General features: G+C 48.5%; 11 protein-coding genes across 11 annotated transcripts; 2 read left to right on the top strand and 9 right to left on the bottom strand.

Moving 5' to 3' along the window:
• Positions 1 to 64: 64 nt before the first annotated feature.
• EI90DRAFT_271519 (alpha/beta-hydrolase) lies at positions 65 to 3,448 on the bottom strand. The gene is made up of 17 exons (XM_039053509.1): positions 3,390 to 3,448; positions 2,862 to 3,335; positions 2,733 to 2,795; positions 2,515 to 2,605; positions 2,370 to 2,441; positions 2,255 to 2,306; positions 2,186 to 2,196; positions 2,072 to 2,125; positions 1,870 to 1,976; positions 1,344 to 1,810; positions 1,193 to 1,273; positions 971 to 1,124; positions 796 to 888; positions 731 to 733; positions 623 to 663; positions 395 to 557; positions 65 to 331 (listed from the first exon to the last, which is right to left on the bottom strand). Exons 2-17 carry the CDS (start codon positions 3,082 to 3,084, stop codon positions 279 to 281), a joined length of 1,728 nt encoding a protein of 575 aa, XP_038918945.1. The 5' UTR covers positions 3,085 to 3,335; positions 3,390 to 3,448; the 3' UTR covers positions 65 to 278.
• A 704-nt stretch (positions 3,449 to 4,152) lies between these two features.
• EI90DRAFT_271600 (uncharacterized protein) lies at positions 4,153 to 6,141 on the bottom strand. The gene is made up of 9 exons (XM_039053510.1): positions 6,037 to 6,141; positions 5,815 to 5,969; positions 5,481 to 5,756; positions 5,365 to 5,424; positions 5,239 to 5,309; positions 4,939 to 5,179; positions 4,775 to 4,865; positions 4,507 to 4,721; positions 4,153 to 4,439 (listed from the first exon to the last, which is right to left on the bottom strand). Exons 2-9 carry the CDS (start codon positions 5,847 to 5,849, stop codon positions 4,265 to 4,267), a joined length of 1,164 nt encoding a protein of 387 aa, XP_038918944.1. The 5' UTR covers positions 5,850 to 5,969; positions 6,037 to 6,141; the 3' UTR covers positions 4,153 to 4,264.
• A 159-nt stretch (positions 6,142 to 6,300) lies between these two features.
• EI90DRAFT_271835 (uncharacterized protein) lies at positions 6,301 to 6,708 on the bottom strand. The gene is made up of 2 exons (XM_039053511.1): positions 6,419 to 6,708; positions 6,301 to 6,365 (listed from the first exon to the last, which is right to left on the bottom strand). The coding sequence occupies exon 1, from the start codon at positions 6,626 to 6,628 to the stop codon at positions 6,449 to 6,451; it is 180 nt and encodes a 59-aa protein (XP_038918943.1). The 5' UTR covers positions 6,629 to 6,708; the 3' UTR covers positions 6,301 to 6,365; positions 6,419 to 6,448.
• A 1,875-nt stretch (positions 6,709 to 8,583) lies between these two features.
• On the top strand, positions 8,584 to 9,783 carry EI90DRAFT_3144815 (uncharacterized protein; the record flags this gene model as incomplete). Its single annotated transcript, XM_039065196.1, has 3 exons — positions 8,584 to 8,822; positions 8,897 to 9,632; positions 9,688 to 9,783. The coding sequence occupies 3 exons, from the start codon at positions 8,584 to 8,586 to the stop codon at positions 9,781 to 9,783; spliced, it is 1,071 nt and encodes a 356-aa protein (XP_038918942.1).
• Positions 9,784 to 11,560: 1,777 nt separating this feature from the next.
• EI90DRAFT_2969496 (uncharacterized protein) lies at positions 11,561 to 13,751 on the bottom strand. Its single transcript, XM_039055656.1, has 4 exons — positions 13,459 to 13,751; positions 13,379 to 13,400; positions 12,976 to 13,322; positions 11,561 to 12,924 (listed from the first exon to the last, which is right to left on the bottom strand). The coding sequence occupies exons 1-4, from the start codon at positions 13,706 to 13,708 to the stop codon at positions 12,005 to 12,007; spliced, it is 1,539 nt and encodes a 512-aa protein (XP_038918941.1). The 5' UTR covers positions 13,709 to 13,751; the 3' UTR covers positions 11,561 to 12,004.
• Positions 13,752 to 14,151: 400 nt separating this feature from the next.
• On the bottom strand, positions 14,152 to 16,773 carry EI90DRAFT_2912322 (plasma-membrane choline transporter-domain-containing protein; the record flags this gene model as incomplete). Its single annotated transcript, XM_039054454.1, has 19 exons — positions 14,152 to 14,202; positions 14,252 to 14,312; positions 14,371 to 14,413; positions 14,468 to 14,548; positions 14,600 to 14,704; positions 14,752 to 14,865; positions 14,916 to 14,960; positions 15,018 to 15,165; positions 15,218 to 15,302; positions 15,386 to 15,453; positions 15,508 to 15,533; positions 15,585 to 15,613; positions 15,680 to 15,706; positions 15,758 to 15,941; positions 16,034 to 16,092; positions 16,151 to 16,267; positions 16,319 to 16,373; positions 16,448 to 16,505; positions 16,570 to 16,773. The coding sequence occupies 19 exons, from the start codon at positions 16,771 to 16,773 to the stop codon at positions 14,152 to 14,154; spliced, it is 1,560 nt and encodes a 519-aa protein (XP_038918940.1).
• Positions 16,774 to 16,998: 225 nt separating this feature from the next.
• On the top strand, positions 16,999 to 18,237 carry EI90DRAFT_3047430 (uncharacterized protein). Its single transcript, XM_039059550.1, has 4 exons — positions 16,999 to 17,343; positions 17,401 to 17,603; positions 17,627 to 17,923; positions 18,074 to 18,237. The coding sequence occupies exons 1-4, from the start codon at positions 17,140 to 17,142 to the stop codon at positions 18,102 to 18,104; spliced, it is 735 nt and encodes a 244-aa protein (XP_038918939.1). The 5' UTR covers positions 16,999 to 17,139; the 3' UTR covers positions 18,105 to 18,237.
• EI90DRAFT_3047427 (uncharacterized protein) lies at positions 18,232 to 19,331 on the bottom strand. The gene is made up of 3 exons (XM_039059549.1): positions 19,237 to 19,331; positions 18,907 to 19,176; positions 18,232 to 18,855 (listed from the first exon to the last, which is right to left on the bottom strand). Exons 2-3 carry the CDS (start codon positions 18,989 to 18,991, stop codon positions 18,701 to 18,703), a joined length of 240 nt encoding a protein of 79 aa, XP_038918938.1. The 5' UTR covers positions 18,992 to 19,176; positions 19,237 to 19,331; the 3' UTR covers positions 18,232 to 18,700.
• A 198-nt stretch (positions 19,332 to 19,529) lies between these two features.
• On the bottom strand, positions 19,530 to 20,205 carry EI90DRAFT_2912597 (Got1-domain-containing protein; the record flags this gene model as incomplete). The annotated part of the gene is made up of 5 exons (XM_039054465.1): positions 19,530 to 19,574; positions 19,626 to 19,707; positions 19,765 to 19,943; positions 20,030 to 20,121; positions 20,184 to 20,205. The coding sequence occupies 5 exons, from the start codon at positions 20,203 to 20,205 to the stop codon at positions 19,530 to 19,532; spliced, it is 420 nt and encodes a 139-aa protein (XP_038918937.1).
• A 1,023-nt stretch (positions 20,206 to 21,228) lies between these two features.
• Positions 21,229 to 22,683, bottom strand: EI90DRAFT_3120132 (cytochrome P450; the record flags this gene model as incomplete). Its single annotated transcript, XM_039063280.1, has 4 exons — positions 21,229 to 21,267; positions 21,322 to 21,528; positions 21,593 to 21,733; positions 21,793 to 22,683. The coding sequence occupies 4 exons, from the start codon at positions 22,681 to 22,683 to the stop codon at positions 21,229 to 21,231; spliced, it is 1,278 nt and encodes a 425-aa protein (XP_038918936.1).
• Positions 22,684 to 24,005: 1,322 nt separating this feature from the next.
• EI90DRAFT_2969488 (RabGAP/TBC) lies at positions 24,006 to 25,771 on the bottom strand (the record flags this gene model as incomplete). Its single annotated transcript, XM_039055655.1, has 8 exons — positions 25,519 to 25,771; positions 25,265 to 25,468; positions 24,953 to 25,218; positions 24,777 to 24,897; positions 24,548 to 24,730; positions 24,358 to 24,485; positions 24,203 to 24,298; positions 24,006 to 24,137 (listed from the first exon to the last, which is right to left on the bottom strand). Exons 1-8 carry the CDS (start codon positions 25,625 to 25,627, stop codon positions 24,006 to 24,008), a joined length of 1,239 nt encoding a protein of 412 aa, XP_038918935.1. The 5' UTR covers positions 25,628 to 25,771.
• Between the last annotated feature and the right edge of the window lie 35 nt (positions 25,772 to 25,806).

Here is a 25,806-nt window from a genome sequence, read left to right as displayed (position 1 = left end):
ATCTCCGCTTCACATATCATGCTCCGTGAATTATGTAAGTAATACATTGTCAGAAGCTTGTTAGGCTGTATATATTGTAAATTTGATATAAATATTCGGTGATTGGCAGTGCATGGATGGCCGCGTCTTTTGCTGAAAACCTCATGTATTATCGAGCGATCCCTCAGATAGGACCAGCGTCTTACAGTGTTACACAACTGTTTAAGCTCGCATGAAAGAAGTGATTATGCATTTGATAGCATTTACATAAATATGATAGTTTGAAGCGGTTTTTCTCTCTAGTGTCGTGCAGAGTCGGCCCAGGGCAGCCAGAGGCGATACGGGGCAGTCACTGGATGGAGCGATAGTAAGTATTATTTATTCTCACGCAGCTTGGGGCGAAGACCGACTCAACTACCCCGGAATCGGTTTTGGTGGTGCTCAGGGGGGGGCGGAGACCACTGCCCGAAAAACTGATAGTTGTTAGGATACAATCCGTCATCGATTTCATCTGACGTTAAACTGCCTCGTCCGAGGAGGTACCAGAGGGTCTTGTAGGCAGCCCAAGGGGAATATTCCTAATAGAAAACAAAGGGTTGGATTGTGGAGGCCAATAAAGAGCGGTGGAGGGAATGAGACATACCGGCATCATGTGTCCAGCAAGATTGACTTCCACATATGTCACTACAGAGAGAAAAAACGTTAGTTCGAACCCCAAATTTGCTCGCAGGCGGACAACGTCACGGCATACAATCTGGATAGAAAGGGATGAGACGATGACAACTCTGAACATATTTCTGAGAACCAAGCGCTCACTTCGCTCTTGATGCAAATTTCCAATTGCACCAAACCCTTTGATGACGAATGATTCCTCGACGATAGGGGTTTGGAAACCTTGCAAGCCTCCCCCTATACGGGCACCAATGTTCGGTCACACCATTTAGCGTCAGCAGAATGACCATCAGGGCGATGTCAAACCCAGAATACATACAAGTCATATTTTGAATGGCGATTCTTGTCCCTTCAGCGATTAGGAGGAAATCAAGCAACCCATGCATGACGACTGTCCGTTCGCTCTTTTCAATGACGTTCGGCATGACGCTTAGCATCGAAGGAACAGAGTTATCTTGTCCATTAACAAATACCTGGGAGGAAAAAAAAAAAACTTCAGGATAACAACAGCAGGAGCGACGAAGGGATAGTTGTTGCTTACATCTCTTGTGCACTCATTCCATTCGATGTTAGGAGCATGAATAGCATTCTGGACCTCCTTTCGAGCAAAGTAAGTAGGGGACTAGTCGAAAGTACATTAGCTGCCCATTCCATTCCGAGTCCCTTCGCTCTCTTTGGCCATTCCAACTTACTTGAGAGTTTGGGGAAGACCCCAGAGTCCCAAGCACGTCCCAACGAGGAGGCCATACATCGAAGATCCTATAAATATTGAAAGTCGGGTTCACCATCAAAGTCGCATTGTAGATATCATCCTGTATCAAACATTCACTCGTAATGTTCACAGAATTCGGTATGCTTCCTGGTAAGTAAGCTTGCGAAGGTAAAGGGAACGGGCCTGGTCGAGGTGGGTATGTGGCATAGGTCGCCGCATAGTCCGTGAAGCCGCAGGAATCCGAGGCGCTCTTGAGCGTCTGGAGGTACGAATCATTTAGGCCGAAGACTTTTTTCCATTTTTCAGCAAACTTGTAGGCGGGGATGTATTCCGTCACGATGTCGTATGAGACAGTTGGATCAGTGATCCAAATCCCCTTCGTGTTAAGAGGGACCAATCCAGGATGTTCGTACAGGTAGTTTGCAATATACGGCACATAGTATCCGGCTTTGATGGCGTTTACGTTAGAAACAAGAAGGGCGAGAGAAGATTAAAGCGCCACGCACCATATGATTCTCCCGATAAATAAAAGTTCTTTCCTTTCAGTTCCTTGAAGACCTCCAAGAATTGAACCAAGAATCCGGCAAGTTGAGCTGCCAACTCGTCATCGTCGCTGCATTTACAGAGAAGTTGAAATGCGGTTGCAAGTTTACCAGCATTAAGTCAAGAGCGATTGGGGGGGTCGGAATTAAAGAAAGAAGAACGCACTGAATGTCAGGGGTGCCTTGAGAAAACCCGGTTCCGACAGGTTGTTCTACCCAGCTATTTTATGCAGTTGTTAGTCTTCTATAGGCGAGCAGCTGCAATCCTTGAACAGCTTACAGAACGTTAGTCTAACAGAAAATGAACATCGTATCAAACATAAAAGGAGGTGAGTCTCCGAAGACTTACGAGATTTGTCCACGACCACTGGTTGGGGATAGGTTTCGCAGTTCCCGGTGGCCTGATTCCAACGAAAACACAATGGTGAGTGTTGGACAAAAAAAGGAACGCCATGTGTACATACCACTTAAACGGACCATTCTCTTCCAAGAGACCTATCAGTGACGAACACCCAGGACCGCCGTTCGTCCAGAGCCTAAAGCGCAACCAGATAGATCCCAACCGTGAGAAGTTATTTGTGAGTTTACCAAATTTCGAACCAAACCTACACGAGATCATCAACTTGAGGAATTTTCGAAGGCCAAAACCAGAAAAAAAGCTTTTGCTTCTCTCCCTTTTTGGCGGAAATTGGCATCAAGCCTTGATTGGGACACAACGATTAACGGGGAAAAAAAAATATACAGTGTCAAAAGGTAAGGGGGATATTTATATTAGCAGGAAGTACTGAGGGGGTTGTGCTGTATTCGTTAACATCCAAGGGACATACCTGCCCAGCTGTCACCGGCATCAAAGTCAACGTCTGGAATTTTTTTCCCATCGACATGGTATTCTGCAATGTGTGAGAATGGTTAAACCCAACAAACTTCATTGACCCTTATCTCAACTTTGAACTTACTTTGGGCCTCTGGATTGGAAAACGGGACAGTACTCCTCTTGGGCTCATTGAGAACCTCTCGGGGACTGGCATCCGAAACGGAAGAACGAGCCGTGAGGGCTTTAGCACGTCGAGCCTGGGCATCACGTTGCATTGCGTGAAGCTCATTTGGCGAACGTATCGCGCCAATAGAGTGAGCAAGTGCACCTGCTAAGACGACGCGGAACAAAGTCTTCGCTAACATCCCGTACAACGAAGCGCCCCCCACGACGTAAAGAACACGAAGAGGGTAGTAATGACTCGGAGGTGGTGATGCATCCACAGTTTATATATCGTGCGCATATGTAATAGTGAATCGATCCTTCCTACTGGGCCGGGCGCTACATAAGTGCGAATAAAGTGTTGCGAGATAGCAACGATTGACTCGCTGCCTCCATAATGGCGATAATTGATCGTTGCACCTTCGTTCTTCCGATATGTTCGTTACAGTACATACTTGATTATCACTTATTCATTGCTGAGTGTTACACGTGAATAGAAAACACTTACAGCTGGCGTCGTAACAGTGTATGGCTGACTCCTAGAAGTACTTATAGAATGAGTCAGGGCGTGTACAGTGCGTACCCAGTTCAAAAACCCCATGTTGCTGATGATAAGATAACAGTATGCATGTAAGGAAGAATTAAGCTTGTTTCCGGATCATATTTGGGATCATTGTCCTCTTCATTCGAACAGCAACCCCGAGGATCACTATCACCACCCAGACCATTCACACACTATGTATAGAAAGTCCCCTCATGTACGGCCACGGTGTACCGCCGCACTGCCACGTCATTACGAGGCCGCGGGGTATCAAGTAAGATAGATTTATCATCATCATCATCATTCCAACAGCGATATCGACAAGTACCATTCGTTATGCAACTGTCAACACGGACCGCATTCTCCCCAAATTTTTACGTTGATCTTACCACAGCCTCGCAGCTCTCTATATTGCTTTTGTGCTCTGGTAACATGCATAGAGATATGTATATGTTCGTTGCCGCGCATATATTCACAGATCACAAATATCATCGCATCTCCTTGATGCAAGGTATGTACAACAATATTCATTCGAAAGCGTTTTTGAGCGTTGTCTGTTGGCTACCGAACAACCGTCCGTGGCAAGCTCAAATAAATGAACAATGTAGCCACATATAATGTAATGTTGAATGAAGTGTCCATGCCAGTATGAACATCCAAGGAATGACCCTCCGCGTGATGAGTTTGCAACATCAGGATGAACAACAACCAGATTCGCCAACGTGGGTCCTCCTTTTAGGATCCATAGATCCAGCAACGGATCGAAATGAATATCGTTCAGGTTTATTCGTACGACTCATTTCCGGTCCCACTAATAGCATCTCCTGACCAAGTGCCATTTCTCAAACGTTCGATGGCATAATAGTAGCGGGAGGTGTCCATTTGGCATCACCTAGACGGTCGGCGGTGAAACCAGAGCTGCCAGGACGTTTGTATCCCTTTGCAAGCTGCCTTTGGTACGAATAGATACGCAAGCGTTCTGATTCAGCTGCTGTCAGATGTATGTAGACTTCCACGCTGATTCGTCAGGGAGGGAGGGGTAATCATCAGTTCACAGCGACGTTATCAAGTCTTAATAACTCACAGGATAATGTGCAGTATGAGCGATAGCCAGGACGAAAGTGCATAGCTAAGACGAAGTGTGGCAACATGTCCGAGTATCCCTCCCGATTTTGAATTCGCGGTCACGGCGACGAAATAGGAATGCGGATCGGGTGCAGTAAGACATGCCGGAAAGAGTTTACCGAGTAATGTGGAATTGCCTCCAATGATAAAGAGGGCATTATCGCAAGAGTACGTCTGATCGGGACTGGTTACGGGTGGGATTGGGGAATTAGGGCAATGGGACTCACGATAGAGTAGGACCCGACCCTGTCGATACAGCGCTGCGTAGCAAGGCGAATCAGTCGCATAGATATAACAGACCCCAACACGACCCAAGCCCTTTTATCGGGATATTCCAAGTCAGTTAAAACAATAACACATCCAAATGAGTACTCCACACCTCAACATCCACTTCCTGTGTTGATCGATCTGAAGTCTGACGATATTGATCCACGCCATGAACAGGCTGAACAATGAAATGGCTCCCAGTGCGATAGCGTACAAAATACCAGCAGGATCTTCGCTAGGAACACGTCGGCTTAGGATGAAACCCCCCATGGATGCGACAAAAACCATGAAGAGGCAAAAATAACCGATCGTTCGATGAACGATTATTTTCTTGATTCGGATCGCTGGGATGAATTGTAATGGGGCTAGGAACAAGTATGCACATGTTAACTTTGAAGATAGAAGGTGGCATGTCCACACATACCCAAGAGACCAGCTGGTAGAGCCGTGGCAAGGTGCAGGTAAAGGGCGAGACGGTAAGGTTCATTCCGATACCTGATCCATCCATGTCGTTGAGTTACTCAAGCACTCCATGGCCACCTGTACATACCAATACCAATTTTCCACCCCAATACTGTTAATTAAAAAGGACCTGTTGTAATCCGGCATTCTGGAAAGCAAGCAGTCGTCAATCACTCAAAAGATTTAAACAAGGCTGGTTCATACCTTGAGATGCAAAAACCTGCCAAGGCACCACCGAAGATTATCCAAAGAGGCAGATTATATAACTTATGAAATCCGAGAAAGTTCTGAGCAGCCTTCGCAATGCTATAGAACGGGGCAAACAACGATGCGAAAACCGAGGAGGATTCTTCGTCCAAGTCCGGGATGATAGAAACTTGGTGCACATTTTGGGTATCTTTCTGTTGAATCACATCGACAGAGAGCTCTTTCCCAGCAGAGCCCCAAAGAGTATGCTCGGTTGTTGGAATCCGGACATGCCTAAAACATTAAGCACTTCAACACCCATTGTCTTCGCAAGAGGAAAGTTACTACGAACAAGGACAATCTCGTTGCACCATCACCGCTGGCCATCTAGTGTGGAGAGGCGAGAGGGATCTTGGTAGAGGGTGGTTTACCCTGTATGCAGTGAGGGGTTACATGTACCCGCACTCAAGGTCCAGTAAGGCCGATGGACAATTTATAGATGAATCGCTGGATTTGATGAATAGGAGCGCGTTGCTCCATCATTGGTTCCGAATAACACTGGCTGGGCGCTAACCGTGGTGTATATAAATGGAGTCAATGTTGTTCTCGGAACTTGGGTGTCCAATAATGAGTGGAGAGGCATGCATATTCCCCCAGCCTGCATCGGCCCAAGAATTAAGTCCCAGTTTCACGGTCAACAAGACCAAAGAGCAGACAGAGCTAGTTGTTGGATTGCGAGTCATGATGCCACGCGTTACCCGGCGCTAGCACGCCGTGGCGACGCGATTGTGGCTAATTACACCGCTTGTCATCGCATTCCCGACCTCTCCCCACGTTAGCAATAAACGCGCCGCAGTATAAAGAGTAGTATCTGCCTGTGACAACAATTACATGTAGTCCTCTCTGCCTCGTTAACTTTATCCGTGGAGTTCGCTCATGTAAACATTGCCACTTGCCACGGAACTTGATTCAACCCCCTTTTGGAGTTAGACGTCGCCACCGGAAAGGCAATGCTTGAGATAGAAACGGATCTTCATCGCACCGGAACAAGTCTGATGAGTGAAAGCCACGAAATGCATGTGACTTTCAAAATGATTTGACACCGTCGGCTCGTTTGATCGAGGCGGTGCAACTTCAAAGCTGGGTGGACGCTTTTGAAGCAACATATATGGCCTACGCTGCTCTTCCTCTGCGGCCGTCCCATTTAAAAGCCAGCGTGGTCAGACGTCGTGAGGTGGTAGGCAGGTTACCAGCCTCTATTGGAATAGAGCGAGGCGGAAATAGACGCCAGCCAACGAAATGGGATGTGAACTATGAACGAAGTCCCTAAACCCCGGATGTGATGCACCACTGTAACCTATCGTATGTCTTGACGGAGAGCACAGTGGAGGAAATAGCGTGCCAAGTGGCTAACAAGAAGATGTGATCTCTGTTGGAATCTGTCATCGCCTCACGGAACTCGAGTTGTCGTGACGTCATTGCGAACATCCCACGCTGGCCGGACGGCAGCACAATCACCAACATTTTTTGTATTTCACAGTCAAGAATAGTCCTATATTATGCCTCAAGCGCGAGAAAAATGATAACTTTAGCGAGTGCTGCAACAGTGCCCACAAGAGGTGTTTGTATATGAACGTTGCGGGTGTGCGACAGGTTGAGTAAATGGTAGGCAGGATACCAGCCTCTATAAGAATAGAAGTAAATGGAGCCATCGGTATTTGAGCGAGTTCCTTTTGGTGCAATACGTCACCAAGCTAGTTGTACAGGTATACGCACTTCCTCGTTCCGAAAATTGCAACCGAATGAACTTATCGGAGAAATTGATAAATATTGATCGGGTATCAAAGAGCTCGTGGGATGGGGGTGCCGAGGGTCATGACGGCGCGGCTCGCTCATGGCATCAAAGGGATCGGTAGCTCAATCAAGGAGAAGCAGTGAGAGTAGGGGAACGATCAAAATTTACGAGAACACAAATCTGTGCACAAAAATGCATCACCTTGTATCCCCTCGCCTTTAATCGATCGTGTGATTCTGAACAACGCATGCACTGCATTTAACATTACGCCAGCGCTTGTCAAGAAGCTAGAAAGGGCACATCAGTGCCCCTCCACCTTACACGTCTCTACATGCAACACTGATGTTGGGATAATTAATCTTTGACCGGCGTTAGATAACCAACCAAATCCCAGGAACGCACGGTCGCTTCTTGGTTCGTGAACACTGCTTCTTGCACACTTCCGCACCCGGCCTAATGCACGCCGTCATCGTTACGGAAAATAAAATACCTTTTGCCTGTCGCCTCCTCATTGTTTAATCTCAAAGTATGCTCATTTCTTGTGCCAGAGTGTCTGCATCACGTATGGGAACTTTCGAGCAACACAACAATCCAGGTGCACCAAATACCCTGAGGTACCAGGATGCTATTATGACATGCCTTCATAATCAAGTACAAGAACATAGGAACCTTGACAAACACCTCACAGTCCAAATTAGCGCGCGCCACTGACTTGTTGTCGGGTCGCTCCAGGGGCTAACTGTGCCTCGTGACGAATGTACAAAGCCACAGTCATATCTGTTACGCCCCCTGACCACTTGAGGCAGTAGGCTGAAGCAGCCTCTATAGATAGATTGTGGCAGCCTACATAGAAGATAATAGCAGGTACACAAAAGAATATTTAGCAGCCCAAGCAGAGCAGGAGCAAGCGACAGACAGGCAATCAGGGCCGAATGAAGAATGAAGTGCCAAGAGATTTCCACGTTCGCTTGGTATGAATCCAGGGAAACAAACCATGGCCAGGCCCTATCAGAGCCCCCCACCGCGCTCCCAAGTGGGGAGGGTTGACGACGTCACAGATGAGCAAAACTATAAAAACTGTTGCTTTGAGTGTTGGGAAGTTGTGTCAAGCGAATCAAGCGCCGAGAAGGGAAAAGGTGGGTGGAAACACGAGTTCGGCAGCAGTAGTCACCCGTAGTCGTCACTTTTTGGGTTCTGTCAGCTTGTGTCTGCGGCCAACGCTTTTCACTGGCTGACACAAGTGGACAACTCCGTCGTGAGTAGCATTCGTGACAGTCACGGCCTAAAGCGTCACTCGGCTCGGCGTGGCCAAAGATTCAACCCACTATGTTCCTCGCACGACCATCACGTATAATCTCAAAAAACATTTTTCGGCTGTCTTTGCGCCCTTTTGCATCAGCTACATCTCCAACGCACTCGTTGCTTTTCATTGAGCACCGGTCCGGAGAATTAGAAGCCGGATCGCTCTCTGCACTCACAGCTGCATCTAAACTCGGTGGGAAAGTCACAGCTCTTATCGTTGGAGGGCCAGGGGAGGTTGATACCATCGTAGCAAAAGTCAAGGCGTGAGTAGACATCGAGCAGCCACGGTGTATCTTTTTTTTTGTGTCACCTGGATGGTAAAATCTGTTTTGTTCAGGTTCGATACCGTATCAGGCATTCTTCACTCAACATCAGATGCATACAAGAACAACCTTGCGGAAACCATAGCTCCGCTATTAGCAGATGTCCTTCGGACCTCCGATCAATACACTCATTTTGTTTCATCCCACTCCTCAAACGCCAAGAATATCATCCCTCGTCTCTCGGGAATTCTCTCCATCCCAATGGTCTCCGACGTTCTCTCAGCTGAACACTCAGAAAGTGAAGGCACCACTACATACACGCGGCCTATCTATGCAGGCAATGCCATCGCAACCGTTCAAGCACCTTCATCAATCCCTCTCAAAATCTTTACTATACGCCAAACAGCTTTCGATAAGGCGCAACCGTCTTCCTCTGGCCCAAGTACGGCTGAAGTAAAGGCAATTGAGCCTATTTTTCCCGAAAATGTACCCACGACACACAGAAGTCTTTCATTCGCCAAGTCGGATAGACCAGAGCTCGGTTCAGCATCTCGTGTCGTATCGGGAGGTAGGGCCCTCAAGAATGCTGAGACCTTCAAGAATACAATCGAGCCTCTTGCTGATGCACTCGGCGCGGCAATTGGAGCGAGTCGTGCTGCTGTTGATGCTGGATATGTCGATAACTCGTTGCAAGTTGGTCAGACAGGAAAGGTAGTCGCACCAGAACTGTACGTTGCAGTGGGGATCAGTGGAGCTATTCAACATTTGGCAGGGATGAAAGATTCGAAGATGATTGTGGCTATCAACAAGGTATGTGACGTCGTTCAAGTTGAAGTGGAGGTCCTGAGCCTCTTTTCACTTACAGGATCCAGATGCACCAATATTCCAAGTGGCTGATGTTGGTCTTGTTGCTGATCTTTACGAGGCTGTCCCCGAGCTCGTCAAGAGACTCAAGAATTAATGCGAACATAATGTATAGGAACAATAATGAATATACAATTAGGCAGTCCGTACATTAGAGGAGCAACTACAGTAATATTGACATGATAGCGTCCGAGTCGCCTGTGCTATAAGGATGAAAGAAACAGGTCAGTCAATGAATTCCAGAAGGGGAGAAACTCAGCAACTGACCAAGCATACAACGTGAAGCTTGGACCAGCTCAAAATCACCGCTGCCCTCTCAACTTTGCCGATATTGTGCGGAGAAGACAGTGCAGAGTAGTGATTTCCGTCCAGTGAGTGTGCCCCCAATAGTCGCGTCCAAGCAAAGCCACATGTCCATAATGTCTTGGCCTGAATACGGGGAATGCCATGAATAACAGTGGCTCCGTGATGAGATCGAATGGAGGAGGTGGCCGCCAAATGTAATTGACTGTGACTGTCCCAGCGTGATCGACCAATGTTGTGGTCGGAGAATCAGCCCGGGCATCCTCTCCGAAACCACTACTGTCAGGCGACGATAAGGTTAAAATGTCTATGTCAAGAGGGGAGGGTCGGGCAGTGGGAATGTCATCCGGACCATTAGCAGTTGTTGCGAGAGGCGTCGTGTGATGCATTCTATCTCTATCAGTGCTTATAAGCTAGTAAGTGGTTGTTGAAGGGATGTTACAATTCTGCGTAGGCACAGGCAATTTCTCCTTTTATGCTCAGAACCGCAAGTATACATTGTTGTTTTGAATCACCTTCCATATGCGGAAGGTCCGAAACGGAGTCAACACTGGAAAGGCGCGCGGGATTCACCGAGCGGATTCCAGTGTATATGTCAAGATTGGCACAAGCCGTCATTATTAGTCCCGTTGTAACGGCCGGTCGTGGTCTAGGATTACATACGTGCTATTCCTATTTTATCAGATGGTGGGTGCCGGCATGTTCACTGTTGTTGTGCAACTCCGCGCCTCCAACCCCGCGCCTCCTTGTCATATGAGTCTCACGCGCGCTTTCTTCAAAGCCCCTTAACTCCTATAGCTGAGCTTTAAGGGCTTGCTCGCCAGATGGATCGTCAACTCATTCCTCGGCGCTATTATCCAGCGTCTCACCATGTCCACAGCAGGAGAATAAGTACACCATTGGGCGTTTCTCCTTCTGGCGTTTGTAACTCCTCATGCATCACACAGCAAGAGTCTCTATGACGTCTCCTAGTTCTCTCCAATATGATTCTCGACGTCCACTTTTGGCCGTTTATTCCGATTCTCTTTCTTCCCAGACCTCTGAATGGGATTGACTCGGTCTCAATATTGGACTAGGCTAGCCTCAGCATAGGACAGTACAGATATGAAATGCGGTGATTGCGGCAGACTTCCGAGGGGGTCCGTGCGGTCTCTCTGATGGATCCAGAATCCGAGGAGAGACTTCGCGACTCTGGGTGTCGCTCGATCTCACCTGATGAATTGGGGTACCCTCGGCGTCCGTGTACGAATCCACGATGCAGTGACGGGGGAAGAACTCAACGGGCACACCCGATTCAGTATCATCCTTCAGGGTTGCCTTGGGCTCTCGTGGTATGCGTGACGATTTTTCATTGTCCAAGCACCACAGATATATCGTTGTGATGAGCTAAGACGACTTCACATTTCATTTGGGCTGGTGTACACATCCACGTTCTACCCTCGCACAGATGCGTGGATTCGGCGTGATGGTCGGCGCGAGTAACTATATGTGGTAAGAGGGTTGGGTGGGCCCGGGGTAGGGTCGATATCGACCGTTAACTACACGCGGATGATCTAAGCGTCTTGATCTCAGCATGACTGAGGTCGGTAGTGCTCGCTGTGTGCGCGATGGAGCCGCCAGACAGCCACCATCCACAACGTCGATGGGGTGGCAATCCAGTGTAGAAACCAAATGCGTAAGTCCACCCTCACTTTGGGATATCCGACGTAGTGCAACATCCACGTGCTACCCGTTTAGCTTGTAGGCGTATTGTGCCAAACTGGGGGGTTTGACGAGGTGATTTGTGTAATTGGTCCACATCAAATCACTAGGGCAGCTATTTGTGCATGTTCGTCATTGAGGGCTCCTACAACGATGGAATACAATGCGATGCGATCAATGAGACAGCAGTCTTTGCAGAACAATCCTGCTCGAAGGCATGTAATATATTTGTCGTACAAATTATTATCGGTGTGAGGACGTATAGCTAGTTCCAAAAGAAAAAAAAAAACGACAACTGCGGTTGTCTGGAGCCCTCATGTTTCTGTCCTTTTCGACTCGTTTTCGGGGAAGGCAGGCGATCTTGATCGCACAGTGGCTCCATTTGTTTCCACACCCTCAGGCAATGGCATCAACCCATTTGAGCTGACATTAGTTGCAGCTGGTGCGACATCAGCCTGAGGCGATGACGACTGCCGAGATGAAGGACTAGCTAGAACCATGGTGGTGGGAAGGAGCGGAGGGCCCGTAGGAGGGAATCCAAAACCTCTACTGATGGGACTCCAGCCGTCCTCCACCCTATCTTCGGAGCGGATCAGGCTCGCGATGCTGGCAGTGTGACGATGATTCCTCCCTACTGAGTGCCCCTTCATGAAAGAACCCAGGATGCGTGGGCTCGGTGTGAATGGTGATGATGGTCGGCGCGAGTGGCCATATGGGGCAAGGGGATTAGGAGGTGTTTCTTGATCAGACAATGATGCAGCCCCTGGGGAGGAGGGTCGATATCCACCGTTGGGGACTCGTGAGTAATCTAGACCGTACTCTTCATATTTGCCCCTTGGATCTCCATTGACCACTGCATAACTGAGGTTGGTGGTGTTATCTGGGAACTGTAGCGCGAGCGGCATTGTGATGTAGAACCACGCAGTCGCCAGACACGCGCCACCCACAACATCGATAAGGTAGTGATGAGTGAGGTACATAGTGGCCCAGTAGAGAACACCGGCATAAGCGAACGCGTATGGGCCAGCAAAGGGCCAGAAGTGGGATATAAAGAGAGCACAGGTCGTGGCATTTCCAGCGTGTAGTGAGGGAAAGGCTCCAAAAATTAAAGGTGCGTTTGAGAAGGTAGTGGTGTAACCGTGAGAATGAAAAATGGCGTCTATGCGTGCCAATCCACCAGGCGACCCAGACATGCCATAATTAGCCGGAGTCAACCCATTTCGCAATTCATACCCTACATCGGACGTGAACATTAATCCTCGTAGAGTTGGGATAAGCCACTTACACGGGGCGGCACACGGGAACACTAGTTGAATCAAGACTCCAGTGAGATTCATGTATCCGAACGACAGTGCAAAATACTTGAGCGTGCCCCTTGCAGCAAACAGCCACAAAAATGCGGCAAGAACAAACGGCCCGACGAAATGTATGACGCCATAAGACAGCCAAGCAGGTATATCAAGGACTGGATGTGTAAAACGGGTGAGGATATCGGATATGTTGGCACCATACAGGACGGATTCGAGGGTTGGTAGAACGGAGACGAAGATGTGTGGGCGATATTCGACGGGAATGAAACGGGAGCAAAAGAACGTGAAAACCCATGTTAGGACAGGGAGAGCGGGAAATAAACTGATTTGTGCACGACTTTTAATGCTGAGAAATTAACAATCAAGAGAAAAACTCACAATTGGGAGGTTATAGGGAGGGCTATAGCACAGACCAAGCCGTCAGACACAATAGTAAAAATAAGAATACTGAGACCAACATATGGCAATAAGGTAGAGGATTGGGACCCCAAATTTGAGCAACGGCGAAGGTATTATCGACGCTGAAAACACCCATAATGCGGCATTAAACGCATATTCTAGATCCCAAAATGACCATCTGTGTTCACGAAGACGAGCGAGAGTCACATTTGGGTCTATGCTGGTTTGGAGTCTCGATACTGCGACACACAGAGTGAGCCACACGTAGTTGGCAGCTTGTCGAGCCGTACGTCGATGCCGTCTGATCATGGGCTTATATGCATTTCTCGGAACATTGGCTCGAGACAAGAAGTCAAGCAAGCCCATATTGCTGTGCGTCGTATTGTATGTTGTTTGGACCGAGAATGTTTGAACAATTTAGAACAATGGAAAGGCACGTGATTCCATTGGCCCGAAATAAGCACTTATTTGTTCATTTGGCGAGTGTCTATACTAATAGAGGCTGGTGACCTGCCTACCCCGAGCCCGAGTGCAGGGTAACGAGTTCGTTGCGAAGCCCAAACAGCGTTGCACAGAAAGTGGGACAATTACAACGATCAGGGACAACGCGTCATGTGTGTGGTCATCAAAACATGAATGGGGAATGGCTGAACCACTTGCGACGCACAAAGCAAATTACAACCGAGAACACTGACAGCGCATAATAAACAATACCAAGATACAGTCGATGCAAACAGAGATCAAGAAGGTACTCAGAATCCATGCACTCCTTGAACTACTTTGGGATACTTTGCCGCGATCATCTGGCAGAGGAAATGAGCTATAAGGATGAGACAGTGTTCTAGAACCTACCTCGAATAGCTCCGGTGCCCTGGTAGCCAGAACGGCTGGGTCCTCGCCTAAACCCACAAATCTGAGACGCAAATACGAGATCTCAGTTCTCCGATAAGTCATCAAGAGGTCAAACTCACATTGTGGAGACCCCCGCCTCGATGGCAGAAATGGTGGTGAGGCCTATTACACAAAAGGGTGAATATTACAGTGCGAAAGCGACACACATCTACCTACAACATTGCACGCCAATGATAAACGCGAAGAACATGACAACTGGGGTATATTGACCATCGGAATTATAGGAAGGTTTCGTATCTGCAAAACGGTAAATCGGCAAGCGCGAGATCCTAATGCACAGATACGAACAACGCAAGTAAATATATGAGAATATCCCTGAAAGTATGCCAACCCCGTATGCCCCCCACATCATCGTTATGCCGATGATTGAGTCATTGATAAGAGCATCGATCCCTGTAACAACGTTACTTGTAGATCAGAGTTTAAACTGATGTCCGTACCTCGATCCTGGAACACTCGCCAAGTATCTTTGGCAGCCACCATATACGGTTTCCCATAGAGTGCGATCTGAATATAGGCATAGCGATTGAAGTATTCAACCAATGCCTCGACACCTAGAAAAGAGTTATGAAGCGTTTCAAAGCAACTAGACGGAAGGATATACAGCCGACAAAACATTCTGCACATGCCGCCAAACAAGCCTCCACGGCTGGAAGAGGGACATTAGTTGGATACAAGGAACTTAGGGTATCACCCAATCACTTACGATGACCCTCCGCATTGGCAGTGTTCCTAATTGTTTGCAGCACGAGTCGTAAAATGTCGAGAAGAGTCACAATGAGCGATCCAAATGCAATTGAGCCTAGGGAGTAGCTGCAAGCTCTCCCCAATGAGGACAAAGTTGGATGTGAAGGCTTCAATGGTGGTCAACGGGAGCGTTGGCACTGCATGATCGCTTTCACTCACCATTCCTCCGTCGTATGCGCCTTGGGGTCCAAAATAGTACCAGGCACCGAACGGGCCACCTGCTAGTGTTGCCACGGCCACATTGCTGGAATTAAAGCATTTCGTGATCGATTCCACAATCGACATGATGAGAGTCCGAGATTTAGGGAAATAACGAATTCGGCAAACCTTACAACTTCTGAGGTCCAGAGGAACGAGAACGTTTCAAAAAAAACTAAACCAGCGACAGTACCACTCTTCAAATTGGTCATTAGGATTCTGGGGGCGAATAATCGAGGTATAAAGCGTACCGAGCAAGGCGTTCCATTTGCGCAGCCTGTGGGGGTCGAAGGATTAGGTGCTGTACTGCGTGGAGATGGAGGCTTACTCGGGTTTCCGGGTGACCACTTGACATAACTGGAACAGAATTTTGTAGGAATGCGACATCAGTAGGTCCTGTAAGGTATATAAAGTAGCTCTTACGTTGCCATGGTGGTGAAGACAAACCACCTGTTTACAGTATGTCAATGACTGAGGCGGGGAGCGAGCCACAAATCTTACACGCAGAGAAGTGCTTGAATGAATAAAGCACCAAAGGCAACAGCGTAAACTGATACGTGATGTTTCGCAATATCCATCACAATCTGCAACAGCAAGGACGCAAGAGGTATGCGACTCCTGAAAGTTGTATATGAGATGATGCTGATGAGGGCGATGACTGTGAAGACAATAGCTCCAGAGTAATCTAAACAAAGGAATGAGTTCGAAGTTACTTCCATCGAGTGATAGTTCACATTTCTGAAAAAATTGCGGTTTCAACAGGTAGTTGAATGAGACCGAGATGCTTGCTTACCATGTACCAAAGGTAGGCACAAAAGCCTATGTTCAAAGCGATACTGGAAATTGATGCAATACTGAGCAGGTAGATACGTTCACAGACGGCCTTTGACTCACTTAAGGATTAATGTGATGTGCATTATTGTCCTTGTGAAGGCCCGTACGAGCCCCAGAAAGAAGCTGGATAGCAAAAGAGCGGCGGCGGATACGAGTAGAAGGAGGTAGGCAGTATGCCTGAATCAAATTGGTTGAGACGATAAAGCAACCATCGATGATGGCACCTACTGATTGAGACTGAATCGTGTGCCGGTATCAGACCCGTCAGGTCCTCCTCCGAGTCCTCCACCAGCACCTTTGTCAACTATTAGTTATCCACTACAGTAATTGGGATTACAGATTAACCGCCCTACTCACCGCCTCGTTTAATCCAATCATGAATGGCATAGCCCGACAGTGCACAATACCCAAGGAACTATGGTGACAAGAACCAATCACTCAGAAATTCATCGGTCAACTCCAAGTGGGGATGAAATCACCTGTGCGATAAAGAAGAAAAAGAAAAATGGGTCGTTCAGCCTCTTCTTCGGCTCAAAGCGCCTTATATCCCTGTATTGGGATTGCGGTGGGGGTCCTGGAGGCGGGTGAACATTGGGAGCGTACGGGCCTGATTGTTGGATATTATACTGTGGTGGAGAACCTAGAGGATACGTTTGATCTGGGCTACGTTGGGTCTTTGACATTATCCACCAGCACGTACGGGCCACGGCACCGCAACGTGCCTATTCCAATAGTGGCTGCCTACACAACGTGCACGGCCCCACTTGGGGGATCGGTCCGGTCACGAGCCGAGAAAATATATGTATTTATTATTCCCGTGTTGTGGCTGTGGTCCTTTCGGAGACGTTCCCTTGGGCGAAGAGTCAACCTGTCTCTCCGCGCGTCCGGCATGACTAAGGGGAGTTAGCACCCATCTTATTATATTATCCTGGCGGTGTAATGGCCGGTAACTACAAAGAACGTTCATTACGTCGCACAAAGGCACAGATATATAGCGAATCCTTCGTTCTGTTTTTCAGCTGAACGGTTCTCCTCCCTTATTTTCTCTCATGTTGTTCTCCCGCCTCTCTCAGCGCCCCTCGACTCTCGAGGCTCATGCTTCAGTTCACATCTCCTTGAGAGAGATGACTCCTACGTCAGCGTGTCCCAATGGCGTGCGCGATGACCCCGAGTCGCGAGAACCGTTTGAAAGAGAAGAGACCAAGATTTCATATTCTATGGATGAGTCAGAGGACGAGGCTTTGCAACCTCCTGTAAGCTCATCAGTGGATGCAGGCTCTACTGCGGTTGCTAACCGGGCTAGTTTTCAGTCGACTCCATCCACCAGCAGTTTTGGTCGTTCATCAATGTGGCCCTCTATCCTTTCATGCATCCCCTCCTTACGTGACACTCTCCCATTCCCCAATTTTCTCCGGGACAGGCTGTCCTCATCAGCTCGCAGGCGCCGCCACCTCATCACCCTCGGAAAACGACCCGAGTTGCAGGTTCAGATTCAGAAGGAGTTCATGATGTTGTCGATCAATCCTCTATCGCGAGTTCAGGCTCGGCTTCGAGTGCATGCACCCCTGACCAAACAACCTTCAGGTCGTCGTATCCTCCCTGTCTAGTGGCGGACTGTGAGGATGGTGACAATGGTCAACCACATTTCAATATCTATGCATCATCTGGATTGTCCAATGCTGCTCCATGGACAGTGAGGGATAAGATTATCACGCTTTCTGCCAATGGATTTTCCCCGCCTCCGCCACAACGCCGAACATTCGTATCCAAGGATGTCGGGGTGAGGGATCCAGCGTTGCGGGTCCCAGCCGTAATGGGGGAACGATTTTCGGCGTTCCGACAATTAAGGAACATCTTTGAGAGAAACACTTCACAAATGCGAGCTCACTTTGGAAGCTGGGCCCCACCCTTCTTCGATATGTTCCCTCTTTGGAGCTGCTGTTTCCTTCTACCGCTCGCCTTTGTATTCTGACTCTGCTACAGTCAATTAACAGTCCTTGGATGCTTTATCTAATACACTGTATTCCATTCTACCGTCACGGCCTCAGTTACTATTTGTAAGCCAGACTCAGCGGTAACATATTGTTTTCTCGGTTCCACGAACTTTCGATGGCCCTTCCGTGTACGGTATCAGGGGGATCAACGGGAGTATGGTTACATAAAATCTTGCAACTGCACTGTCCCATTGTATCTACACAGCAGGCGTGGGTTGTTCGCTACGCCGCCAATTGGTTTCCTTGCCCCTCTTCTTCCTTCTCCATCAGCCTTCTAGTCAATCCTGCGTCTTCCTCTTACCACCGCCTCCTAACGAAAAAATCCTCTCTCCCTACGTATCATTGGTTCCTGGGCCGTAAGATACTTGGTATTGCAGTGGGGTCCCTGGTGCATTGTCAGACGACAATTCCCGATACGGATCAGAAGAGGTCGAGGCGATAAAGTGGTGTCACTATGAGCTGGCAGCATGGATAGTGACGTTTGGTGAGGGGGTGAAGAGTGTTTGTTACGGTGTGGCGTGAGACTCGACTCGTAGGTGGGGCAAGACCTGTCCCTTGAGGCATAGAACCTGGCGGCGGGCGCATGGTGCTAGCGAAGGGAGATGGTGGCTGAGAACTAGACGTGGGGATGGCGGGGATGAGTGGATGGGTTCTGGACCTTGGCAATGGTGATCTTGAAAGACGTGAGGCTGAACTGATCTTCGAAGGCCTCCGTGCAAGGGACTGAGTCTTTCCAGGTAAGTATCAAGGATATCATTGCAGCAGGCGAGCCTTGCTGCAGGGAAATAGGTCAGTCCTCGCCCCGTTGGTGGCCATCAGTACACCCAGCGTATCGTATAACCATTGGCCATACACGCTCTAGTGACCATACGAAGCTGACGACAAGCCATCGAACTCTCCAGTGCATAGCATTTTATTCATGCTGACCTCCCTTCACAGTATCTCGTATACGCGTTTCGTCCCTTTGGCGAAGATTGCCACTTTAAGTGTCAATGTTTCCCCTTTCGTCAAGGGCTCACGAGTGGGCTCAAAAACAGGAAAGCGTATTTCTTCGCCCATACAGGATGCTGTCCACCTGTGTGATCTTCGTTGGTGCGCGGCCTCCACCACCAAACCGGAGGGCGACTGCTTATAGGATGTGACATTGTCCAGCTTCTCACCTTCAAAACCACAACGATGAGGATGCCTATTATTTCGACATTCATTGGCGTCTGGGCACTCGTAAACGAGAGTTGTATTGATCGAGGTACGAATGGAATCAACTGAATTGGTCGGGACACGGCCACACTCGCTTCGTCACTCCAACAGAGCGACGGCGGAATGCGTTAGAAATACTGGCGATTGTGCTAGTGGAAGAGAAAAGGCGAAAGAGGAAAATATGCGAAATAGGCTGCAGTCGGGCAAGCTGAAGGCTATAGAGCCCAACACCAATAGATTAATGAATATCATACAATAGACGTCTGGCGTGTGCCTACTAAACGGTCCAAGGCCTGAGATCGTGTGTTAGTAAACCCTAACTATTCACCCAAGCCTGCACTAACCGGTCTTATATATGGCAAGTTAAGAATGGTCCCAATTATTGGCAGTTGCCTAAGGAATGTAAGCACCACAGGGAAGAAGTCCCTTCGAAGGAAATACAGGTGAGCGGCCTCAGAAGAGCCCAGAGAAAGTGCGCCCTACCCAAAGAGATTCAGGAAACCAAATGCCTCCACAATCATTCCAATAAACGGCCATTTTAAAAAGACCAGGATGATCCCTCCGAGAAAACATATTGATCCGCGAATCTTCTGCTTGCGTGCAAAGAAATAGAGTGTCTTTTGCGGCCCAATGATTAATGTTAGGCCTGATACGAACAGTATCTGCACATAATGAAGATGGTGTGGGTAGTGTACATAGAGCGGTAAGCATCAAGCCACCACACGGATACTTGGAGGAGTAGGCTGACATTACCAAGGGCCAGAAGTCCACCATCGAAAAATAATACCACCCCAAGAGCCATGAAGAACACTCCGAACGATGTGAGTGCAACCCCAATTTCTACAAGTCAAGATGTCAGACGCCAGATTTGGTGTCAGAACAGTCCACTCAGGCAGAATCACTTTGGGCATCAGTAAGCCACATTATAGCAAATCCCTATGAACCTTTCTTGACACTTCGGTGGACTGCGGTGAATGCAAGCTAGACGTGTCGAGAATTTGGTTGCCTCTCCTCGACCCAAACAAACAACAATAGGCCCTCTTCACGATCTTGACTCAGAACACCATCAACAGCTAAAGCTGAGATGCCCGTGGCCTATGCATGCGGCAAGTTCTACAGTTGACCTGAACGCTGCGTCCTGGAACTTCGACAAGCAATGCCTGTCACGGATCTCGTCTGTACGTCTTCAGAAGAATCTTCGTGTAACGTTGTGGCTCGGTAGTGGCACAAATGGCGCTCACACGTGCATATCCTCGGTAGAGTCACCCTCTCCACAAACCCTCAGGCGGGATTACACTTGCCCTGCGAAGCTACAGAAGGTTCCACCAAAAAAAAAAAAAAAAAAGTGTACATATATCTGGGCAAAACACCTTTTCCGACGTTATCGGAGAAAGCAGATCCCCGAATGAATAACATTATTTTCTGCGTTCCTGGGACGAGCTAACAATGATAAGGGATCGCGTCTGACACCGACCCTTGATCTCATATTTCATTCGAGGCACTAAGATGTGCACAAAGCGAGCCCCATTTGCTCCAACCAGAGTAGAATTTAAAACTGGGTGCGCTATCGTTTCTCCAAACGCCTTTTGGGAGAACTATGAAACGGATTCACCACTATCCATCCCACCCCAGGAAGCTTGCCTCAGACTTATGCTCAGAATATATACCTTCCTTCGACCCGTAGGTCGTGAAACTGCTGGCCAATACGTAAATCCCAAATCGGACTGTCGTGCCTGTTGTCTCCTCTATGGTTCGTGTGCCAGTGCTTCGTGTGTGAGGGCCTTCCATACTTGGATGTATCAAACGTCATGGCCGGAATATCCTTACGAGTGGACCTTAGGATGTGGCTTCTGTGTCCCTTGGTACATGACACCTGGTCATTCTATGGAGTAATGCGTGTTTCCGCTACTCGAACTAATCGGTCTGACACGGAGGCCGCCCTCGCGGTTAGTGAGGATTGCGGCGAGAAATCTCGACCCAAAAGTCCTGTGGCCTTCTGTTAGCGCGCTTGGAGATTATATCCCGAACACGGTCACTTACATCTGTCTCAAAAAGCCAGTGACATCGTATGGACCATGGAGCATTCGGGGAATACTCCCCACTTAATTCTCGTCGAGGGGATTGAGATGTTCGGGGACTTTCCGATGGGATTCTGAACCAGTAACGATGAAGTAATGGTGGGATGACCTTCGTGATCTCCATGAGCGAGATGTTCCTGCCAATGCATGCAGTCGAGCCTGCACCAAACTGAATCGTTCTGTCAATGCTCGGCCCGTCTTGAGGAAGAAGAATGTGGAAGCGATGCACTCACCGTAAGGAAGTTCCGCTCCATTATTGCGCGGTCTTCCTCACTCAACCCCAACCACCGCTCAGGCCTAAACTCCGCCGCGTCGTTCCCATAGGCGCCTTCTGTCCGATGGTATACGAATGCACTTGTCCCAACCGTTACGCCCTTCGTTAATGTTATCGTCCTCTTCACACTGCCCTTTGTGACCCCCCAGAAACAATAACACTAAGTCCGTCCTCAGGAACTACCCTTGGCATTTCCATCCCAATTGGAGTGACAAGCCTCAACGACTCCTTGAGGCATGCTTGGAAATACTCCATCTTCACACCTTGTGCGTACTTCAGTGCACTCGCTTCGTCCTGGGCTTCATCCAGCGGGCCAAAACCAAGTTCTGCGTACGTCTCGTCAACTTCTTTCATCAACTTTGCGTAGACGCGAGGGTGCTTGAGGATACAGTAAAAGAAACCATTAAGTGCACCAGATGTAGTGTCACTTCCTGCACCGAACACAGACGATGCTTGCGCGGCCACTTCCTTTCGTGTCAGGGTGTCATTTCCCTCCTTGCTATCAGGTTGTTCTTCATTGATTTTAGGCCGTTTGCAAGCAATGAAACCTGAAAGCATATCTTCGTTGTCGGAACCGCCCGCGTTCCGACGCATCTGCTCGAAGCGCTCATTTGTCTTGGCTGTGGCAGCCTCCCGAATAACTTTCGGAGTAGCTTCAGAGAGTCTCCACATTAGCCGAACTGCAAGCGTGCTAAATGGGCGGTAGAGCGTGCCAGCAACGCAACCCATGTAGGAAAGGTTTAGAAAAGCGAGTTGTAGGCGGTTGGGATCTGATCCTAAGACGAGGAAATTAAAGTTGCTGCCAAACTGATATTTGAGGATCGAGGTTGACGTTGGACAGGTGGTTTTATGGTTGCTCCATAAGCCTAACGAAAGGAAATAGGAAAACCAACGCACGGCGAGCTTTCCCACGGCATCCGACGCAAAGAAACGAAGCCATACGCTCAGGTTCACTTTGCCCGGTGACGAGGCTATTCTAGAATCGAAAAAGTCGAACAGGAGTTTGACCACTGGTTCGATGCAGCTCTCAAGCTTGGTTATAGAGTTCATGCTATACACCCGGGCCACCTGAAACGTCCATGGGCAAACATCCCAACGCTGCAGATGTGTGGACCTACTGCTCGTCTTCGAATGCGTGTGAGTGCGGATTGATGTCAGTGAATAGAGTGGGGTTGTTTGGATCGGCCGCTGTGAACTCTCCATTCAGCGATATTAAAGTATGTGTGCTATGGGGGGCTCACCGAAAGGTAAATAAAATTCGGACTTGTGAAATTTGCTCCCATGACTGTAAATGGACTGACGGCTGCAGGATCAATCGTCGATACCGAGTTCGATCCTGTCCTAACTGTCATCCCATACTTGTCATGGAGCGCCTTGAGCCTCCATGGATAATCTTTCCTCCAGGCAGGCCAGAGACGAGTAAACGGGAGACCCAAGCGGGCAGAAACCGGACCGGGTAGGCTCGAAAGGGGATGGAGAAGAAATTGTAGAGACAATACGCTGCCAAGAGGGCTGACACTCCGATGCAGGCATAGGGCAACAGTGATAAAGAGAATATGTGCGCCGACAACAGGAGCCTTGATGCAGCTGACATCGTTTTCTCAAATATGAAACGGAAGAGATGGGGGGTGAAAGAGCAAGCAAGGTGAGAATCACTATATATACCTCAGAAAGACGTCTATGATGCTGGTGCCATGAATATGTAACCAACATTAGTGATTTGATATGTGTTCACGCGCGCAAGCACATCTGCAAGCAGGAGAAAGGGTTGTCATGAATTGTTTAGCCTATCTTTGGGAGCGTTCTTATCTTCTGCTTCGAAAATCAGGTCAATGCCACTGCGAATTAGCAAGGGTGGATTCCAAATTTATATGTATAATGAAATGGCGCTGCGGCAGACGAAGCGGGCTCCGGAACGGGTCCATCGAGTGGAACATCAATTGTCGATCAACCCGATGTACATGTTCTACTGCGTCGCTATTAACGAGTGTTACTTACTATCACACAAATTATTGGTAAATAATAAAGCCTGTCGTTCGATTTCTGATAAGTAAGCACTGGAGTTTCTGGGGTCACGGATCGACCCTTTTTCAAGTCGACGCTTCAACGTTCAGCCGCAAGGATATATATATATGCCCGCGTGGTCAAGACCGAAGTACTTGTGGATTAAAGGTGTTTCTTTCAAGCTAGCTGCCTAGTGTACATCGCGTCGGTCAGAAGCTGGCGCCACCATCGGATAAATTGTACACGGTTGTCACGATATCTTACTAGTACCCATCTTGGGGGTAATTAAGAAAGTGATCTAGAAGAATAATGGAGAAGAATTATACACTAGAAAACCGGGCCCCAGGCGTCGAGCGATGATATTTTGCTTATCTTCCACCAAAGTGGCTCTGAGCATTATGCCATACACTGCTGAGAACGAACGCTTCGCTTAGAAGCAATTCAACCTCGTGGTCACCCCAGTCCTGAGTGGGAAGCGATTGGAGGAACATGATAATACCCTATTTGATTGGATACAGCAGCTGCCACGATGTAATGACCACAGATGTTGGCTGGCTGCACATACCTGGAAGTCCATCTCACGCAGCTTTTCGCTCCATTTGACTAAGAAAGCGCAACAGACATACAGGTGAAATTGGGAGAACGCATCGGTCCCTTCCGACTGTATTATTGGGTGATGTTTTAGCCTCACGATGGTTTGAATTGCACCATGGGACCCACCAGATAAGTGTCCCACATCCGGATCGTGTTCTGCACGCTCAACTCACGCATGAGCAGGCAGTTCATCCACCGAAAGGCGAACTGTATGAACTCGACACCTTCAGCTTTCAGATGTGCAGCAAGGGGAGCTTTATAATGAACCAAGGATTTTCGGTAAAGAGTTATGATGACTGGAGTAATGAACACTAACCGTCGATTCTGCTCACCACCCCTTGCATTCGCTGGACGCTTCTTTGTATCCCTGGTTGTTGTGAAATGTAGTTATCCTGGATGCCGTCCAGCAGCCGGGAGAGACACCAAAATGAGTCTGCTTCGATAGCATTTAGGATATCTTCTGGCAAGCAAGCTGGATCGAAGTACTCTGGGTCACAATCTTTAGGAACCATGTCAAATTGGCAGAAGGGAAGAGTCTGCGAGACGCTCGCCTATGTATGCGGATAAGAAGACTTGGTAGAAAGGCGTCACCAAATCATTGATACCCTGCACGTATCCACTAGCAGGGTGTCTGATGGCCCATACGTATAAGATCCTTTCAAGGCTCTGTCGAATTCGTTGAGAAAGCTGTCACGTTGTACAAAAATTGAATAATGATTACCCTCTGGGTTCCCCCCTCCATCCATAACCGAACACCCGGACGGGTGCGTGGCACGTCGATTTCAATCTGGTGCCATATCTGCTGGTCCAGCCCTTCTTTGCCTCTCGCGAATGTCAGTCGAACCAGAGCTGCATATTCCTCCCGTTTACGAGCTAGCACTTGCGCTCTGGTGGAGTGAGAGAGTGGGTAGTACCCAAGAAGAAAAGGCCACGTCACAGGCCTCAAATCATGTGGTAGCCCGGACCATGCAAGTTTTCGCAGTTCGGCTAGCTCATCATTAGAGAGGTAGAACAATGAAAATGACACGCGTACCTAGATCTACGTCCGGACGCAGTATACATTCAGTTAACTTGTCATGTTTCCTAGTGGTGCGAAGACTCCGCCCCCTTGATAAGCCAGGCGATTTCGGTGGCTTACTTTGACTCCGAGTCCTCGAGTCGACTCGCGTTCCGGACAAAGATGATCGCTTCCCAGTCAAAGAACCAGAGCGAAGACATTCAAGGATGTGTAGCGGGTCTTCAAGGACGTCAGGATACTATTGGAAAACAGACGTCCATAAAATTGACCTTTAACAAGTAGAGGAGCATCCTCCCTTATTGCATCTTTCCCCTCTTTTACAAGTTCTTCGGAATCTCCTAAGGTTATTGTGTCGGACTCGAAGCCTCCAACCACCATATCCCCGTCGACATCTGCATCATTGGCAGCGGCCTGACTGTCAAAGTTGTCCTCAACACCCTCGGATCGAACAATGGTCCATCCAGCCCTCTCCCTTTCATCCCTTTCCTGTAAATCAAACTCGTCTATAGAATTCGATGAAACCTCCTTTAAGGGGTAGGATGATATCGAAGGCACTT

Source organism: Cantharellus anzutake, assembly GCF_015039405.1.
Source record: "Cantharellus anzutake strain C23 chromosome Unknown EI90scaffold_12, whole genome shotgun sequence".
NCBI classification, from domain to species: Eukaryota; Fungi; Basidiomycota; class Agaricomycetes; order Cantharellales; family Hydnaceae; genus Cantharellus; species Cantharellus anzutake.
Note: the sequence above shows the minus strand (reverse complement) of the source record. Positions and strands in the feature narration are given on the sequence as shown.

What these genes read in the sequence shown, in the direction of transcription:
- EI90DRAFT_271600 (XM_039053510.1), bottom strand. Translation starts at nt 5,849, where the DNA reads ATGGCCAGCGGTGATGGTGCAACGAGATTGTCCTT. An exon ending in GGTGCAACGAGATTGTCCTT is followed by an intron (nt 5,757 to 5,814) that starts GTTCGTAGTAAC and finishes TTAATGTTTTAG; the next exon opens with GCATGTCCGGATTCCAACAA. An exon ending in CTCATACTGCACATTATCCT is followed by an intron (nt 4,440 to 4,506) that starts GTGAGTTATTAA and finishes CTGACGAATCAG; the next exon opens with CGTGGAAGTCTACATACATC.
- EI90DRAFT_271835 (XM_039053511.1), bottom strand. Translation starts at nt 6,628, where the DNA reads ATGTTGCTTCAAAAGCGTCCACCCAGCTTTGAAGTTGCACCGCCTCGA.
- EI90DRAFT_3047430 (XM_039059550.1), top strand. Translation starts at nt 17,140, where the DNA reads ATGTTGTTCTCCCGCCTCTCTCAGCGCCCCTCGACTCTCGAGGCTCAT. An exon ending in ACGAGGCTTTGCAACCTCCT is followed by an intron (nt 17,344 to 17,400) that starts GTAAGCTCATCA and finishes GCTAGTTTTCAG; the next exon opens with TCGACTCCATCCACCAGCAG. An exon ending in ATGGGGGAACGATTTTCGGC is followed by an intron (nt 17,924 to 18,073) that starts GTTCCGACAATT and finishes ACTCTGCTACAG; the next exon opens with TCAATTAACAGTCCTTGGAT.
- EI90DRAFT_271519 (XM_039053509.1), bottom strand. Translation starts at nt 3,084, where the DNA reads ATGTTAGCGAAGACTTTGTTCCGCGTCGTCTTAGCAGGTGCACTTGCT. An exon ending in CCTCAAGTTGATGATCTCGT is followed by an intron (nt 2,442 to 2,514) that starts GTAGGTTTGGTT and finishes GTTGCGCTTTAG; the next exon opens with GCTCTGGACGAACGGCGGTC. An exon ending in CCAAAACCGATTCCGGGGTA is followed by an intron (nt 332 to 394) that starts GTTGAGTCGGTC and finishes CGCTCCATCCAG; the next exon opens with TGACTGCCCCGTATCGCCTC.
- EI90DRAFT_2969496 (XM_039055656.1), bottom strand. Translation starts at nt 13,708, where the DNA reads ATGATCAGACGGCATCGACGTACGGCTCGACAAGCTGCCAACTACGTG. An exon ending in CCTCTACCTTATTGCCATAT is followed by an intron (nt 13,401 to 13,458) that starts GTTGGTCTCAGT and finishes TCTGTGCTATAG; the next exon opens with CCCTCCCTATAACCTCCCAA. An exon ending in CTCCCTATAACCTCCCAATT is followed by an intron (nt 13,323 to 13,378) that starts GTGAGTTTTTCT and finishes TGCACAAATCAG; the next exon opens with TTTATTTCCCGCTCTCCCTG.
- EI90DRAFT_3047427 (XM_039059549.1), bottom strand. Translation starts at nt 18,991, where the DNA reads ATGCACTGGAGAGTTCGATGGCTTGTCGTCAGCTTCGTATGGTCACTA. An exon ending in GGTTATACGATACGCTGGGT is followed by an intron (nt 18,856 to 18,906) that starts GTACTGATGGCC and finishes CCCTGCAGCAAG; the next exon opens with GCTCGCCTGCTGCAATGATA.